Source organism: Falco rusticolus, chromosome 5 (genome assembly GCF_015220075.1).
Source record: "Falco rusticolus isolate bFalRus1 chromosome 5, bFalRus1.pri, whole genome shotgun sequence".
Taxonomy (NCBI): domain Eukaryota; kingdom Metazoa; phylum Chordata; class Aves; order Falconiformes; family Falconidae; genus Falco; species Falco rusticolus.
In genome coordinates, this window is record NC_051191.1 from 18,468,078 (window position 1) to 18,485,962 (window position 17,885).

The 17,885-nt window shown below is 38.2% G+C and overlaps 1 protein-coding gene across 5 annotated transcripts in view; it reads left to right on the forward strand.

The window, feature by feature from the left end:
• CD36 (CD36 molecule) overlaps positions 1 to 15,442 on the forward strand; it is an 87,958-nt gene extending 72,516 nt beyond the window's left edge. For 4 of the 5 annotated variants that reach the window (XM_037389607.1, XM_037389606.1, XM_037389605.1 and 1 more), the window contains exons 4-14: positions 781 to 925; positions 3,594 to 3,773; positions 3,932 to 4,023; positions 4,444 to 4,490; positions 6,735 to 6,804; positions 8,458 to 8,645; positions 9,444 to 9,562; positions 10,874 to 10,947; positions 11,770 to 11,824; positions 12,057 to 12,221; positions 12,935 to 15,442. In XM_037389607.1, the coding sequence (XP_037245504.1) occupies positions 781 to 925; positions 3,594 to 3,773; positions 3,932 to 4,023; positions 4,444 to 4,490; positions 6,735 to 6,804; positions 8,458 to 8,645; positions 9,444 to 9,562; positions 10,874 to 10,947; positions 11,770 to 11,824; positions 12,057 to 12,221 (1,135 nt within the window). In that variant the 3' untranslated portion in view covers positions 12,935 to 15,442. The other variant, XM_037389608.1, reaches the window with a different exon arrangement.
• The last annotated feature ends 2,443 nt before the right edge of the window (positions 15,443 to 17,885 follow it).

The following is a 17,885-nucleotide window of genomic DNA, read 5'->3' on the forward strand; positions in this document are numbered from 1 at the left end:
TTGGGGGTAAGGCCCACCTGCACTGGCTACGTCTGCTCCGAACCTTTTTGTTCCCTTACACCCAGGCTGGAAGATCTGATGGATTACCCTGAAGGTCCCTTCTGTGGACCCACAGCGCAGACTAAGTCATATGATGCCTGCAGGATGGTGCCCCAACAAAGTGGTCAGCAAGAGGATGGGGACTTGAAGAGTTGCGCTAAAGATAGAACTGCATCAACTCAGAGATTCTATGTTAGTGATCTGCTGATGGGGCATGCTTAAGAGGCTTATGAGAATCTTAGTGGAGCTGAAAGATTGCTTATAAATCTCCACGTGTATGAAACGTTATCAAAGTGACTCCCATTATGGATTTAACCTGTAATCTGTTTTGTTGCAACACAGGCCTATCAGATCAAAACTTAACAGAGTGTTCGTTAACCATTCTGAGTCATCGCCTTCTAATTACAGCTTAGAAAAAAATGTGACAAAACATAATTAATTTAAAACAATATATAAAAAAGATACATGATCCATTATTGAAATAAAAGTAAAAAAGAAATAGTTGTTTTCATTTTAGTATCAAGAAAAAAAATCCATTAGGTACCAAGGACATATTTCTAAAAGAAAAATACTGTACAGAAAACCGAATTTTTATGTATATTCACACAAAAAGTTTAGAATCTTTTCAGTGGTTGTAAATGTTCAACGTTTATCTACAAAGAACTTCAGTCAGGCATGGTTGTGTGTTGTCCTGAAAATCAAATGTTAAAAACATTCTGTGTTTTTATTTGGTATTTCAAGGGTGCGATATTTACCCAAAGAAAATGTCACGGAAAACTCTGACGGCACAATATCCTACATGCTGCCTAACATTGCTCTTTTTGAACCTGAAATGTCTGTTGGGACAGAAAATGATACCATCACCTGTCTCAACCTTGCCGTTGTTGTAAGTAAAGAAACAAAATCATAATGTTCACATTCAAATGCTGAGATACTGGAGGAAATAGGGGAGAATTTAGCATTAGTTATACTGAAACCACCACAGGATAAGTTTCCTCTCTATGAACTCAGATGACGTTGAGTGTCAGTTACACTGAGGACAGCTGTAATACTACCTTTAAAATATATATATATCATAATTCTGAGGACATATTGCATATATATTAAGGTTTCCTTATATTCCCAGGGTAATCTTAATGGTAAATGAAAGTTGACTTGTTCCTGTCAATGGAAGCAAAGTCATCAGTTTGGATGGGATGTATCAAAAAGCATCCTCCTACTCAATTTTAGCGTGGGAATGAATCGAGTCTGTGGATGGATTCTCTTTCTATGTGAGGTACAGCATGAACAGCGCAAGGCAGATTTGCCATACTTTTTCCATAACCTCCTCAGTCCTGCTTTGCAGGGGAGGTTGTATTAAACCCCATGCTCAGTGTATGCATGGTCTCACTGCTGCAGCTGCTTGCTCCCCGTGGTGCCCCTCAGCACGACTGCAATGGCATCCCCTGAGCTGTCCTTCCAGCCAAGACCTGAGTCCTCCAAAGAAAACCAAAGGGGCCTCCACCTAGAGTAGTGCTAGAGCCTTTTCAGTCTAGATGTTTTTGTGCTATTACAGCTGAGAACGCTTGCCCTTGACCAATGTTCACAGTTTTCATATTTATATTCAGCCCTTGTTGTGTTGCCTGGTTGTCCTGTACTAACTCTGTGGTGCCTGAGTGTGAGTGTTCAGGATTACAGTGAGAGAGTGGCTGCTTCAGACAGAGTGAAGGGATGCTTGGTGTAAACACAAAATCGAATCATACCAGCAATCACAGAATCATAGAAAAGCCCCTATTGGAAGGGACCTCAAAAGGTCATCTGATCCAACATTTTCTGAGAAAGGAAGCCTATATGAAATTTTCTAGCACCCTGTCCAATTGTGCCTCGTGAGGGGGACTCTACGATGTTCCAGTGATTGACTGTTGTCACTGCAAGAAAATTCTTTTTTCTACCAAGACAAAACCTTTCCTGGTACACCTTGTTCTCCTTGCCCTTTCTCTTCTCCATGCCACTCCTTATGAAGAAAAAGCCTCCATTCTCTTTGTAGCCACCCTTTAAATATTGGAATATTATGATGAGGTCCCCTGAGCTTTCTTTTCTCTAGGGAGAAAAGGCCTAATAAATAAAGGCAAATGACCTTATTCAGACCCAACATACTCTGCCTGTGCCCTAATTTAGGCCAGCATCTCTCTTTTGAAAAGCTATTCTTGTTTCCTAATCTCAGAGTCCTTCATGTCATGGTACTAACACTGCTCAGCTTTCACACTTTGGATCATGAAGCTTGTTTCAGGGGAAATAGTAACAGAGGATCCAAGACCCGTTTTGCTGTTCAGAACCTCATGGGTATAAGCCTGAATTCCCAGAGAGGCTCTGCCTATTCCCTTTGACAGCATTGACTTTAATCCAGTACAGCCCACCTTTTCTATCGCAACCTTTTCATCAAAACACTTAGAAAGCCATTCAGAGAGATGTTTTTCACACTTTCTTTACCCTGAGAGGATTGAACCCACATCTCCTCTATCTCCTAATCTTGTAATATCCATGCTTTTTACTTACTCTATTTTCAAGTTCAGACAAAAGTGAAAGATTCGTAGGGTTGAGGGGGGCAGGAATTGAGAGCAAAAGAGACTCTTCATTGCTATCTTCATAACACAAAGTTCAAAGAGATGGCCCACTAATGGGCCTAGGCTGAGCACTTGCTCTAAGAGAATCACTTGTTTTTACACATATTTACTTACAAAAATTCTTATAATTTCCTGCTTCACCAGACAGCCAACATAGATAATTTCTGTTGGCTTTCCACAAGCTATTGGGACTTGACTTTGTGTTTATACCTCTGCAAACGTTCATTGCAATTACCGCTGGTAAATCTACATTGTTCTTCATTGGATTAGGAAAAAGCTATGCATTATTTAGAATTAAAGCTGTTCAGAAAGGGCTTGTTTGTTCCAAATATGTATTCTTTCTAAGTAAAGAAATAATAGAGATTCAGCACTTGGTCAGTTTTATGCAAGATGCAGTTGCATTGCTGCTAGTGTAAGAGCAAACCTAAACCACTTACCTAAGCCAGTAAGTAACAGGCTTGTATCTTTTTACTTATATGTTTGTAGCGTGAATGAGTCTGAAGTATGTGATGTATGGAGATGACAGAAAAGAGGTAGAAAACTGAAAGTGGTATAACCCATGTAACAGATATAGGGATTTGAAATTATTACTTGGAGATATTAAAAAGCTGTTTGGCCATGGTCCTGACCAACTGGCTCTTGGTGGCCCTGCTTGAGGGGGAGGCTGGACCAGATGAGCTCTGGATGTCCCTTCCAACCTCAGCCCTTCTGTGATTCTGTGATTAGGGATGATCTAATGAACTCATGTAAGCAGTAAAGACAAACTCCTTCTCTGTTAAATTATGCCCAGTAATTGTTTTGTTAAGGAGTGTCAGTTTTAAGTAGAAACGACAGTGAGCTGCAACTCTGGAAAATGGCTTTGCTCGAGATTTCTTGGAGTCAGACTCTGTACCTTTGATCCAAAGCACATGCAGAATTTTATGCTAAACATTAATTTTATTGCTGTTGTAGGCTGCACCTTCCTTGTACACAAACACATTTATACAACTACTATTAAACACTTGGATTAAATCTTCTAAGTCATCCATGCTACAGAACAGAACAGTGAAAGAATTACTGTGGGGATACAAAGACCCATTCTTAAACAAGGTCCCCTTCCCCTTGGACCCAGTTCTGGGAGTCTTCTACCCGGTAAGTGAAACCAATGAGGAGGCAAAACCTTCAGTTTTCAGTTTTCATTCTGTGAATAAAAGTTAAGGCAGCTGCTATGAGTAAGAAAAATCTGACAAAATATGACAATCTGGGTCAGTACTTCTAACTCTTATTCCTTCTTCTTGTGTCTGTTACAGTATAACGGGACATTCGATGGACTTTACAAAGTCTATACTGGGAAAGAAGATATTAAGAAAACAGCAATAATTGAAAGCTATAAAGAGAAAAGGTATGATAACATACGTATTTTCAAGGTATGGCTTTTAAGGTTTGATTCATTAAGAACTACAGATAAATGGAAAATCTTCAACAATTCAAAGGAAGCTAAATCAAGCCCTGGGTTTAGCAAAACCACCTCTCTCTTTCAGCTATTAGTGATCCTGTTAGGAGCTTGGCTTTAAGACAGTTATTGATTCTTTGATACAAGTAGTTCCTTCTGGTTTGCATACTTCAGTAGCTAGATCCCTTTATCCTATTCTAATGCATCATATAGTTTATCTGAATAAATGAATGAACATCTCTATCCTCTGACTTTGCTAGTGGATCAGGCTTATACTGGAGCAGTTATATTTAGCAATACAGGTAATTAAATGGATTACATTGTGTAATATACTACGTGCAGCATGACTTTTTTTTTTTTATTTTAAAGGAATCTTTCATACTGGGAAGGTCACTGTGATTTGGTTAATGGCACAGGTAAGCCTATTAAAGCTTTTTAAAACTTCCACACATTTCTTGATATTACAAGGTAATAATGAGAAACAACATTTAGGTTAATTGCCCTGGGCTTTGACAGTTCCGTATTCTTTATATTAAACATCTATATAAATATGACTGTATACATATTGCTACTATGCATGCATATGTGTATATCTATTATAATAAGTATAATACGTCGATGTATGCTATTTTACATATACATGTACACACATCCTTTTCAGATAGAGTAGATGTGGAAGAGACTCAAGAAAAGAATCCAGCTCTGTTTCTACTTATTATCTTTATGGTACAATATAACTAAAATTCATTTTCTTTGCTATAGCAGTTGAAAATTACCTTTGTATTCTAATAATGTACATTCATTTAAAGTGTTGAAAAACAAAATTAAATGTACCAGAATAGACAGATATTTTTTTTTTTTAATTGAGATGTGAAAAGAAATTGAGGTGACAAGGAGAAGGCTGTCAGACAGGTAGTTTGGAGGCCATGGGAAGAAGAAGTAATTTAGTTTGGGATGAATAAACTGGAGAGGAATATTTTTGAATTTGCTTTTAGAATGCATGTTGAATTGTTTAAGATACACTTTTTCAAGATGGTATTTTTATTTTTGATGAGTGAAAGCGTTGCTTTGAGGACACAACAATCTCTTGAGCTGAGGCTGGCAGATGTCATGGTGGAGGCTTTTGTGGAGAGTTATAGGTCTTCAGTGAACGAGTATCAAAACAAGCAGGTTTTTGGTTTTTTTTTTTTCCTTTTCCATTTTGCTTTACATGGCAAGTTATTTTGAAGTATTTCAAATATATCACAAGAACCTGAGTTTCTGAGTCAGGAAAGATTAGTTCATTTTTAAACTATGTCATTAATTCTATAAGAGGTGATATTTTCTTAGGTTCTGGGACTTTCCTTCTTTCTTATGGAGCCATTTTTCCCAGGATCAGCTTTCTGTTTTTTTCTTCTTCCACAGCTGATGGAATTAACATACTCAGCTAACTAGACTAAGTGCTCCAGTACAGGGAAAATGTGGAGCTTTTCCTTGTTAGCAAAGGTTATCACACGTTTTACAAGAGCATTCAGTGCGACTGCTCAGGAGAGACCATGTGTTTAGAGAAGCAGCAGGTTTAAAAAGTCTTGTAAGTAAGTGTAAGATTTCCTTCATATCTTGTAAGCTTTCACACCACAAAGCACAGCACATGTCATATAAGTAAATATCTGGATAAAAATATTAAGCAGTATTCTTGTATGGGGCTTAAAATTACTCCTTATTTGCCAACCTTCCAAGACTGCCAAGATTTAGAAATAGTGTGTCTAAGGTGAGCTTGAATCTTCTTTAAGAAAAAGTGCTTCTGTCAGCAGTGGGCAAATGGCAGTGTGTAATTTACAATTCTTGTTCTTGCCAACTAGATTCAAAGATATCATAGATGTTTTCAATCCCTTGGTTATGGCTGCTGACTAAGAAACCAAACAGAAATTGTACCAAGAAGTAACAAATGTACTGGTTAAAGGTTTCTTACAACACCTTTTTTTGGAAAATGGCAGAGATTCTGGATGCTTGCAATGCAGAAATATGCATCTGAACTTGCTGTGTTCTTTTTATAGAGAGTGGGGAGAAAGACACCACCAAAGCTCTGGCCCTCTGACATATTTTGCATCTCTACCATGGCATGAGATGGACTGTGACCTAGATGTGCTTCCTTCTCTCCATTAGCTATGGAGAGGATCTCAGCTTAAAAAGGAGGTCTGCTTGAGAAGCTTTGGTGAATAAAGGTTTAGAACTGATTATTAAACAGGCAGATTCAGTATTTATTGTAAACACTGAGTACCATAACTGCAGGCGAACCAAACACCTCTAGAAACGTTAAGGCCTTAAGACTGCATAAATCTTGAAGCAATGGCAACAGCTATTGGGATTCATATTAAACAGGATTGGGTTTTGTATCCTCTGTTTTTAATGGGCTTCATCATATAGCTTCACACAGTGACCAAAAAAACAAAAAAAAAAAGCTGCCATAATTTGGTTTGCTTTCAAAAACAATACAATCATAGCTGCGGAGTGCCTGCCACTGTGCAATAACTGACATAAATATTTTCCCCATAAATGACTCACTTTGTTTACCTTTTTCACAGCATTATAGGAAAGTAACACCTCAGTATTGAGCTAGAAGTTAAATCATGTCTCCTAAGTGGAATTGCTTTCAAGGTCTTTTTTTATTTTATTCACAGATGGGGCATCATTCCCACCATTTGTTAAGAAGGATCAGGTACTGCGCTTCTTCTCCTCTGATATTTGCAGGTAGGCTGGTCCCTTCCTGGTGTGTGTATAACACCTGCCTGTGCCACCTGGATGCTTTCTCATTTCGGAGGGCAGCAGCAGTGGCTCTGCTTGGGCTTAGGTTCCTGAGGCAATTCAACATAAATGTGTCACCTTAACACAAGTAGATTCATGAGCTGTGCTCATCATTCAGAACCTGATTCTACCGCTTCTGTTTATGTCAAGTAGCAAGCTATTTAAGGTGTGGTTTACTTCAGCCAGTTACAGGTGTATAATTCAGGAATATCTGATACTGTGGTGAGTTGTTACTGATCTATGAAAGACATCGATGGCCACAGGGTTTAAAGTCTTGAACTTCTTAGATCAGGAGCCAGCCCAGAACCTGCCTTACTTGGTCTGAGAAGGCAACAGATACAGCAGGGGCCAGTTAGGTCCAGCTTTGGCATTTCTGCAGAACTTCATCTATGCAGAACAAGATTTACTGTCATCCACTAGATACTTAAAATGTTCTTCTCACAGGATATTTTTACAGATTTTATTTTTATATATTTACAAACATATAATACTTCCCGTACTGATGGGTTTTCAGTCTGCTGCTTCTGCTGTGGCTATCCAGTGTCCCTGAGTTCTCCAGTGGGATCATTGAAAACAATGTTAAAAGATGTAAAGTGCATCACAGACTATTTACTTTGGGAGATTCAACCCCTTTATTTATTTTGCTGCCTGGAAACAGTTGCTTCCTTCTAACTAGGTTTAAAGTGGGCTATCTGCAGACTGTTTGTTTTTTTTTTTAAAGATCAGTGTTTTTACATGAATTTAAATTTGTATGTGTGTGAAGTAGTTGTATTCCCAAACAGGAAAGCATTTCACAGGTCTTAGAAAAAGGGATTCAGTGCAGAATAGAAATTATAAAATTCTTTGGATCAGTTGCACACAGTTTGCAAGATATCTCTGGCCTTTTAATTCTCACATTTAATAAACAATGAAGAACAATAATAAGTGCCCAAAGGTCATGGAAACGGGGTCATGGAAAGTGATTCTGCCCACATTGCAAAACCCAGAACCCTTATTTTGTTTGGACGCAATACAAAATGTTGATACCCTGGTTACATTACTGTGTAACAACCATATCTCCATACCAGCTGATAATGTATCAGCAAAAAGAAGCTTAAGTGGTACTCTGATTCATATGCAATGGAATCAAGTTGTATGCAGAATGTTGCCTGCATCATAAAGCTTAGTTTAGTATCATCGGTTCAGCAAGAACCTATAACAGAGCTGACTTATATTGGTAAGTATCTGTACTGTAGTCCAAAAACTTTCCAAAATTTCATAATAACAGTGGGTGTAAGAGTGTTTAGGAAAAGAGCTCTTGATTAATTTTTTAGATTTGTGTATATTATTTATTAATGTTATTAATATTTTTGTCTTTTTTGGATATTGTTTTGCTGACCTCTGAGCTTGTACATCCTTTTGTGAATGTGAAATATTCTCCATTACAGAGGAACACTCCTGCAAACTGCTGAACAGTGTGAAGGAAGCCTAGACGTTGGCTCCCTGGAGTACTTGTCTCTTTTAAGAAACAGCCAGCTGGGGGATCCTTAAGGAGTACTGCCATGAATTCAGACTTTTAATCCAAATGACTGAAACATGTTTCTCCTCTTTTATATTCAGGTCGATCTATGGGGTTTTCCAGGGCAAGCAGGATGTGAAGGGAATCACACTCTATCGTTTCACAGTTCCTCGTGAAGCATTTGCATCGCCTGCTGAAGTCGAAGATAATTATTGCTTCTGCAAAGATAAAGTTATATCAAAGAACTGCACAATAGCTGGAGTCCTAGACATTAGTGCCTGCAAAGCAAGTACGTTAGTGACACGGTGCCACCAAACAATCCATTTGACTGGGGAGAAAGCACATGTCCTGTAGCTGAAGTGTTACTCAGGGATCCAGGACATTCGTGTTTGTCTGTGAATTCTTCCACAGATTGCCTGTGAGACCTTTAACATTTCTGGAGCCTCATTTCCCAGAATAAGGAATATAATATTTCTGTATTTTGTATAGTGCTATACAAAATGGTGATACTAGTTTGTATACTGAAACTGCAGGAATGCATGTATCGAAAGGAAAGTAGGGGGCACTGTATAAAAGCCAGAGATAGTTACAGTCCTTGTATTTGTGATAATTCACACACACAACTATATGCACACGCAGAGACTGAGAGACACTACTGGCCCAGTTCAGCATTGATATACTAAAATAAATATATACAGAGTCTGCATTTGGTGCAGAGTCGAAAGCATGGGTTGTCTTCAGGCTTGCTTTCTATTAAAACAAGATCATGAAGTTGGGGGGAAACAGTGACAGAGGGTCCTCACCTCAGCATGAAACTGGGAGCACTACCAGCTCCACAGTGTAGACATGCAGGATTTGTAACTACAATTTATTTCACCATGCAAATTTTTCTCATGACAGTAGAATCACTGAAATGTTTAATTTTTATTTTTTTTGGGGGGGTGGGGGCAGGGTGTGGGACTATTAGCATTTTTATCAAGATTGTGTGTCTATATAAAAACTATGTTTGAATGGAAAATATCGCCTCAGAAGGTGATCACTGAAATAAGGCTTAATGATTCAAGTGAGGTTTTTTTTTTTCAAATAGAAAGGCCAGTATTTATCTCTCTTCCGCATTTTCTTCATGCAAGTGAGTCTATATTGCATGATGTTGAAGGCCTGAGCCCAAATGAGAAGGAGCATGAGACGTTTCTAGATGTAGAACCTGTAAGTCCAAATATTTAATAATTGTAATTCAGTAAACTTGTAATGTTCGAATTTAATTGTAGTACAGTAGGCCTTTTACCAGAGGGACAAGCAAAAGATACAATCGTGTCATGTTTGCTTTTGCAAGATATGTTCACAAAAGTGTTATAGTTTTAGCAGGGGAAATTTAGAACAGAATTTGTCTCATAATGACCTTCAAAGTTTGCAGAATTAAGTTTTGAATTTTCCTTATTGGAAATGGGGGGTTAAATAGATTCTGCAAACTTTGCAGTATGCTATAGCTTTTCTATGACCTTCAAGTACTTTGAGAATTTTTTTTTTCTATGAAAGTTCTTCTGTTGCTTGTATATTTAAGGATTTTTTTGTTTTGTATAGCAATCCATTTTTGTATAATTACTATCTTAACTGAGATTAAATAAATATAGATCAATTTACTTCAAGTCCAAACATACTGCTCTAGAACAGACCTAATACAGTCTTTGTGATGCGGATTGTCCAACAGAGCTCCCAAACTGACTGAATTTATGACAGCTCTGATTCTGATTGCCTCCAGTTTTACCTCTACTTCTGTTCCAGTGATTTGGATTCTTAATTTTATTTACCAAATTTTTATGTCTTGTGTAATGAATTCTAAGGTTCCAAAATTTTATTTTGCTCTGAATTTGGATAAAAAGATAAAATTCAGGATACCTCACTAAAATATTTTTAGGCACATAATTTGACAACCAAGCTATGTAACTTCAAAGAGGAGATCTAAAGTTAAATCTTTTTTTCACCTTATTTGAAATAAGAGATGTCAACCAGAAAGTCCTAAATCTGATATGAAATTTTCAAGAATCGTACCCTGTCTTGTTTTTGTGGAGGATAGAGGGGAAAAAAAGGAAGTGGAGGGAAGATCTGACCTTTGTTTTGATATCTTTGTTCTGTTACGAAATTATTCTTTGCAGCCCTATGCAAGTTAAACATACTTCTTATTGAAAAAGAAAAATTATCTGAATTCTGGTAGAACACCCCCCCCCCCCCCCAAACCATATTTTTATATGGAACATTTCACAGATTATTTAGTGGTTTTAACCTTTTTTTCCCTTCAGTTTTAATTGCAAATGACTAAAGTAACTATGGTAAAGACACAAGATCAGAAATTCTGTGATAAATGGGAGACTCTTAGAATCATTAAAATTTTATAACATGTAATATAAATTGAAATTTAAAAACCTAAGGATAATGTGCTTTTTGTCACAGTCCATATTCTAGGTTTCAGCATCCAATTCAAAAATTTTAATTAATGTGTGGGGTTTTTTCTGGTTTTAGATCACTGGTTTTACGCTACAATTTGCGAAAAGGCTGCAAGTAAACCTTCTTGTGAAGCCTGCAGCAAAAATTGAGTAAGTACTACTTCATTATTTTGTTTTTAAAGACTTTTTTCAAGCAGGCTAATTGGTCTATGAAAGAGTAGGTAGAAATGGCTGAGAAAAGAAGGAATAAAAATAACTTTCCAAAGTCTTTTTTCTTTCTTGCAAAAATTTCAGTTATGACTGTTCAGAGAACATAAATTTCATCAAAAGAGCAAGACTTCTTGTGCAAGGCACTGCCCAAGTATTTTAACATACAATTGATTTCCCCACAGAAGCTTGCAAGGCGACATGTTCTTAAAAAGTAACATTCTTACAAAACCCAAATGGGGGCTATGAGAATGAACTAGAAGGCAAAATGTATTTTCTGAAATAAATCAAATGAAAGAGAGAGAATCTATGTGTGCTCTGTCACTAGGTGGATTTTATCACAATGGTTGATGGGTCTCTAGCTGTTTCTTCTCTCTTCATTAGCCCAAATGTACATGTGCAGACATGCATTTCAGGATCCTGTATATCTGGCAGGTGAACACCACACAGATCTTCAGACCATCCCACCATCTAGCTGTGTCCAGCCTTTCTTCTTTCTGACTACCCACATATGGAAGACTAGACAGAAAGATATGATTACATGATATGTAAAATGGCTTTTATTAATTGCAGGCTTTTTTTTTTTTTTCCCCAGTCCAAAACTACACAGAAAAGGTAAATCTGGAAGGTGTAGTTAGAAAATGTAGAAATGTAGTAGAAATTTAGTTACAGCAGAAAAAAAAAGTAGAGACTGGGCTTATGCACCAAACTAAAGGTAACATGTAATGCTGTACATAAAATGTTGTACTTATTTTCTCATTTCAGAGCTTTATCAAAAGTTAAAGAACCTTATATTTTCCCCCTTCTTTGGCTAAATGAGGTTAGTATATTTTATGTCTATTAATCTTCAATGTTTAAACAAAACAAAACAAACAAAAAAACCCAAACAAAAAATAAAGAGAAAAAAATCCAAACGCCTAGCTTTTTCAGTCTTGGTGCCCTGAAATTGGACAATTAAATTCATGCTGTGATTTGCACACACCAAGAATATATTCAGCAAGTGAGGGCTTACATACTTACCTTTCACTGACATTTTTCTTGCACTGTTTCAGTCTGCTGTTATTGGGGATGAGAAAGCAGAAATGTTCAGAAGTAAAGTCACCGGTCGGGTCCAGATGCTGAGTGTTCTGCAGATGGCCTTAATGATTGGAGGTTCTGTGTTGTTCGTCGCATTCATGGGTTCCTATTTCGTATGCAGATCAAAGAAATTAAAATAAGTAAGTAAGCACTAATGGTTCAGTCCTCAGCAGTAACTTTTCCTCAGGGTCTCAAGTTCAGAATCATGAGGTATTTAGATGTTCTTGTTTTGTAAGTGTCAGAAAATTCAGCAGTTGTTTTGTAGGAAATCATCCAGATAATTTAGCTAATGTTTTCAAATTCTCTTCCCAGTCTTAATCTTTCAGGATGCTTTTAACACACTCAGGAGAGAGTACCATGGAACTATACCAGAAGACTTGATTGTTGTGAATTTATGAAAATAGACATTTAACCCAAGAATGCTAAACTGTTCAGAAGTGCCCTCTAGTGCTTCTCTGGGACAGAGACCACACAGCTGTGGATTCCTGTGCCTTTCCAGGACATATTCCTTTCTGGGGTTCAGAGAAACCACTGTAAATGACTTTTTTTTTATTAAGTGTTGGATAGGGTTTCTCACGTCTTTCAGTTATGCAACACTGACTAACATGACATGTTAGTCTAAACATCTCCTGAACATACCTAGCCCACTAAGACTAAATATACTCCCATCCTAAGTACAATAACCAAGTGGTGGATATATTCCTGACATATAGGGAAACAAACACATTATTTTGAGCGATTTAAATGAAGTGCAGACATGGACGTTATGGTGAAAAGTATGCTGCAGCAATGACATTTTTAAGATGAAGACTTACCTCATCACATGCTGAATTCTGATTTTATTTCACTACAGGTAACAAAAGACTTCAGAGGTAGTCAGTGTTTAACTGAAATTTCAGCCAAGCAGCATGTTAAAATTCAGAGACAAAAGGTATGATTCAAGGCACAGTCAGTCCACATGCTATGCAATTCAACATGCTTTTCCATTTTGAGAAGACCAACTCACTAACCCAAATGAGCTGATGTTTCCAAAGGTCTACCACACTTCTGACATCACTAAAGAGGCCACCATGGAAACTATGCTTTCAAATAATTCTGATTATTTGAACTTTGTTACAAACTTTAAATGACATTCAAGCAGACTGAAGTTGAAGTTCAGCTGGATTTTAGTCCACCTTCTGCCATTTATGCAACTTGCTACGTTTTTTTCTTCTGGGATGTGCAAGACAATTGAAAGCCATTTGCTGATGTTCTGTCTCTGAGCACAGGCTGGGAATGACAACACCTTTGAGCTCATGCTGTGCTCTAGATGCTCTCATTGCAATATTTCTTTCTGTTCCTTAAAGGAATGGAAGTTGCTGCAACAGAACTGCTCTCTGTCCTCTATTCAGGGATGTGAATTGCGTTGAATGTGAAGTTTATTATGTAAAGTTACTGTTATACATGAAGTTAATAAAAAGACTTACTAAAATACGTGGTTTATACATTTTATATGGAGATGGCTCAGACAGGACATGACACAGTCATTCATATGGTGATGGAGCTCATCAACATTTGGCTCCACAGCTGTTTAGTTATCTGAACCACTCCCTAATTCCCAAGCTGCTCCACTGCTCTTTCTGTTGCCTCCTGTGTGCTTTACTTACTGGCTCTTGCTTAAACACCAGCCTCTGCTCTGCCCTAAACCCCGATTTGCCCAAGGCCTCCCTTAGAGAATGATCTGATATGTCACCTTTGAGGTTAAGAGAAAATATTCCAGAATGCTCCAGATATAGGAAAGACTGAGGTAATGATTTTGATTGAACACCAGAAGGTACCACTTCCTTGCTATAGAAGAACATAAATGAAAACAGGTAGCCCCAATTCTTCACTGATGAATCATCTGCCACAAGGAAATTTGTATAACCATTTGTTTAATGAAGTGCATCAGCCCGTAGACAAATAGCAAACACTGCCATCTGCGTAAATCATTCACTTTTTCATCTAATCTGTATGCCATATCTTAGAAATGACAGTCAATGGGGCAGATATTGAGTGTTGTGGGGTCTTTCCTTCCCTGTGGATTCACTGAATTCAGAAAGACAGCCAGAGTTCAGCACTTTCTAAGATCTCTTCTTGGACCTTTTATCCCCTTAAAGAAGAGCTGCAAAGAAAAAGGAAAACCAAACATGGCTAGCCTCTCATAGCCTGGTGCTTGGAAATAATGCTACAATGGACTTTAAACCAGAAAGGTTTGCCTTGCTAGTAAAGGACAGTATCTTTGCCTTGTTATCTTTAGTAAGGTGTGTTCACTTTTTGCAAATAAAGGGGAAAACCCAACAGACTAAAATGCTGTTGTTTTAAACCCCTGCTCCTTGCGAACAAACTTGTACAGCTATCAAAAGAGCTGATGAGTCACAGAAATCCTAAGAGATTATTCTTGAAGGTAAGGTCTGTGTGGTGCATGACTGCACTCTTTCTCCAGCTGCGAGCTGGAAATGCAAAGTAACAGGGCAGGAGACATGAAGGAGGCATGACCCTCAAGGGAAACTCTGCTCTCACTTAGAGCACCTGTGCATTTGATTACTCACCATGTTTGCTAGTTAATGAAAAACAAGACCTTTCTCTTGTGTCTACATTATTACTGGTGTCGTATGTGATGCTCTGTTCCTGTATTAGTCTGGGGACAGTTTGACCCAGCTGAAGGACCTAGAGTCCTATGGACTGGCCAAAAAAGTATGAGGACAGCTAAAGTCATTCAGTCACCTTCTTCTCTGAAACAAGCACACCTCTGTTGTGGTTCAAGCAAGTTTTTATAATAAAACTAGTCTTTAGAGCCAGAATCTAACAGGGAGATCTTTTGACAAAAGGAACCACAGCAATGCTCCTGTAATTTTTGACACTAGCATTTCAGCTTAATTTTTTTTAGCTTCAAGTCCATTGTCAGCAAGTTAGTGTTTGCTCTACTAGTGTTGTTTAGTGCTCTGTGGTGATCCAGCAGCAGCAATCCAGCAAACCAGGCCATGATTTTAAATGTCTCAGGGCCCAATTTTTCATGCACACAAATACGTTTGTTCATATGTATAATCTCATTGACCTTAATGCAGGTTTGGACTTTTAAACTATGTTCAGCACCTAGTCTGCACTTGAATTATAATTCATAGTTATTTTGTCCAAAACATCAGTTACAGTTATTGTTATTCATGTTATTAAGGCTAATGTTAAGTATTTACATTTGTTCAAACAGTGCAGGATAAACATTTATTAGAAATGTTAATGAACTCAATGCAAATAAAATAAAGCTGAAACTCTTTTTTCTCAGATCTTCATGTCTAATTGTAAATAAAGTCTTTAGTGTTGAATAATAAAGTCCTTGTGTTTATCTTCTTGGTACTTTGGATGTGTTTTCTTTTTCTAGACAATGATTTTATAAATTGATGACTAAGCGAGCTTAGGGGCTAACCTTGTTAGGTCATGGTACTCTGGCACATCACAGCTGCTTAGAAGTGCATTATCACCTTTAGTGTTGCCGCACAATGTATTATAAATACCAGCGACATACAACATTTATGCTCTAGATTACAAAAAGGAGGAGACTGTGGGCAGAGCTGAGCACCACCAGCATGTCTAAACTGAAGAAATTCTAAAACAGCCCCAGGAAACCAAGCTCAGAGAGAGACCTGCTTTCAGCTGCCTGTGGAGGTGTTGGCAGCATGGTGTTAGCACATCCAGCAGCACGTTACATCATCCTTTGCTGGCTCTGCTGGCCCAGCAGGTTGGGTGGGAGCCGAGCCTGGATACGCCCGCACCTCACGTTCCCCACACACCCCAGATCCTTATGGGCGAAAATCACTGGTGAAAATCAGATCTGACCCAAGATCTAACAGCCCACATACTTACACCCCAAAGCAGGTGTGCCAGCTATTGATTTCTAACTGAAATCATGCTTTCAAAGCCCTACCTAAAACCTGTTCTACCCACCTAGCCTACCAGTGTCTGTTGAGGGAATGTAAACATGGTACTATACCCTGAAAAAGAAAGAAACTTGGTTTTCTCTGTTCTTTTAATAGTGAGGCTAGGCAAGGACTTGTTTTATTTATGAGTGTACACATCAACGGTATTAAAAAAATAATAAACTTAATAACTAACAAAATATGTTTACAGCTTTTTTTTTAGTAGGCATATAAAACCAAAAACCAGAAAGGCAAATGACACATTTACCAGATGCAAACTGCATTTATAAAGAGATGTTATTGATTTTTTATTTTCTGTCCCCTCTTGACATGCCAGATATCCCGGATGCTCTGTGGTCATACCGCCTCCCAGCAGCACCCAAAGGAGCTAGGGACTCAAAGGCCACCCAGGCAGCAGCAGGCCGGGACCTTTCTCAGCTCTACTGTGTAAGAAAAGAAACCAAATGCTTTGCAGTAGGCGCCACCCAAAGGGCATACAGTTTTTCACAAGTTCTCCTGCTTCATTTCAGCATAGGCTGTCAGAAATAATGGTGGCTAAAGTTCGGTGTTGTTTCTTCTGCTAGTTCACATCACCCGTAATAATTACATCACTTTAAAAGCCGTGTGAGAAAACCCACACCCTATGTGTCTGCTGAATGACAGATTGTCGAATGCGGCACTAAGCCAGAAATTTTTATGCTCATTAATGTCCTGGAGTGTTCCACTAAGGCCAGGATTTCCCTTGAGTTCTGTGAATTGGTGTTTTACGAAACACATGCTTGATGTAACTAGGCACACCTATCTTTTTCAGGACTCTCTTTCTTGCCCAGCATCACTTGTGTAACACCAAGGATTTGTGGACAATTCAGGACTTACATGTAGCCGTGTGTGTGCTCTTTTATGTGACTTTGGTTTAGGATGCACCTTAAACATATTTGCAAGTTCAGCCCCACTAGAATATTCGTGTGTAGGACTGGGAAAGTCTCATTTTTGCCCTTACTTTCGCCTCGTATTTTTCCCCAAAAGAAAGCTCACATATTTGAATGCTTCCAGGCAAATTTCTCCACTGATAATTTCTGTCATGATGGGAGATAAAACATGATGGGCACCTCAAACCATTAGCAGATTGTAAAAGCCTGCTGGAGGTGCAAGTATTTTTGGATACTGACATATAAATCCAGACATTTCCTGTGTTTTTACCACAAATATGGAAGCATATCCTTCTCCACCCATTCATTCTACAGATGTAAGTATTTATCTTTGCACTGGTCAAACACTGGGTCTGCTTTGCAAAATCAGAAGTTATCACTACAATTACTGTACATTGACACTCACACACACATACACGGACTGTGGTGTGACGGCAGCTGCATTTTATTTGCACTTTTGACAACCTCAACCTAGTTGTCTTCAGCAGGATATACTGAAGAACACTGTTGACATTCACGAGCTCACATTGACAGAAAACAAGGACAAAAGGGGAACCAGGACCTTCTAATTATTTCTTATTTTCCTATGAGGAATGGGGAAAAGCACTAAGAAAGAACTTTGTGCAAAGAATACACTTTAATTCAATGACAAGTCAGTGCAGCCAAGAGGTTAATTTCGGAAATCTGTTCCAGCCACCATCTAGTCCTCCAGGCACCAGACAGAGACTACCCTGAGCACCCAAGAGCATCACCCATTTTGCTGAATGGAGTATGTGCCTCTTGTGTAAGACATTTGGTACTTAGTACAATCCTGCAGGAGACATAGCTGATAGATGTACAGAATGTTTCTAGCAGTAGAAGTAAGTTACTGGCTAGAGGTACCAGCTGGAATGTGGAATATATGGGTTCCAAAAGCTCCTATTTTTATGTGAATTAATTTATA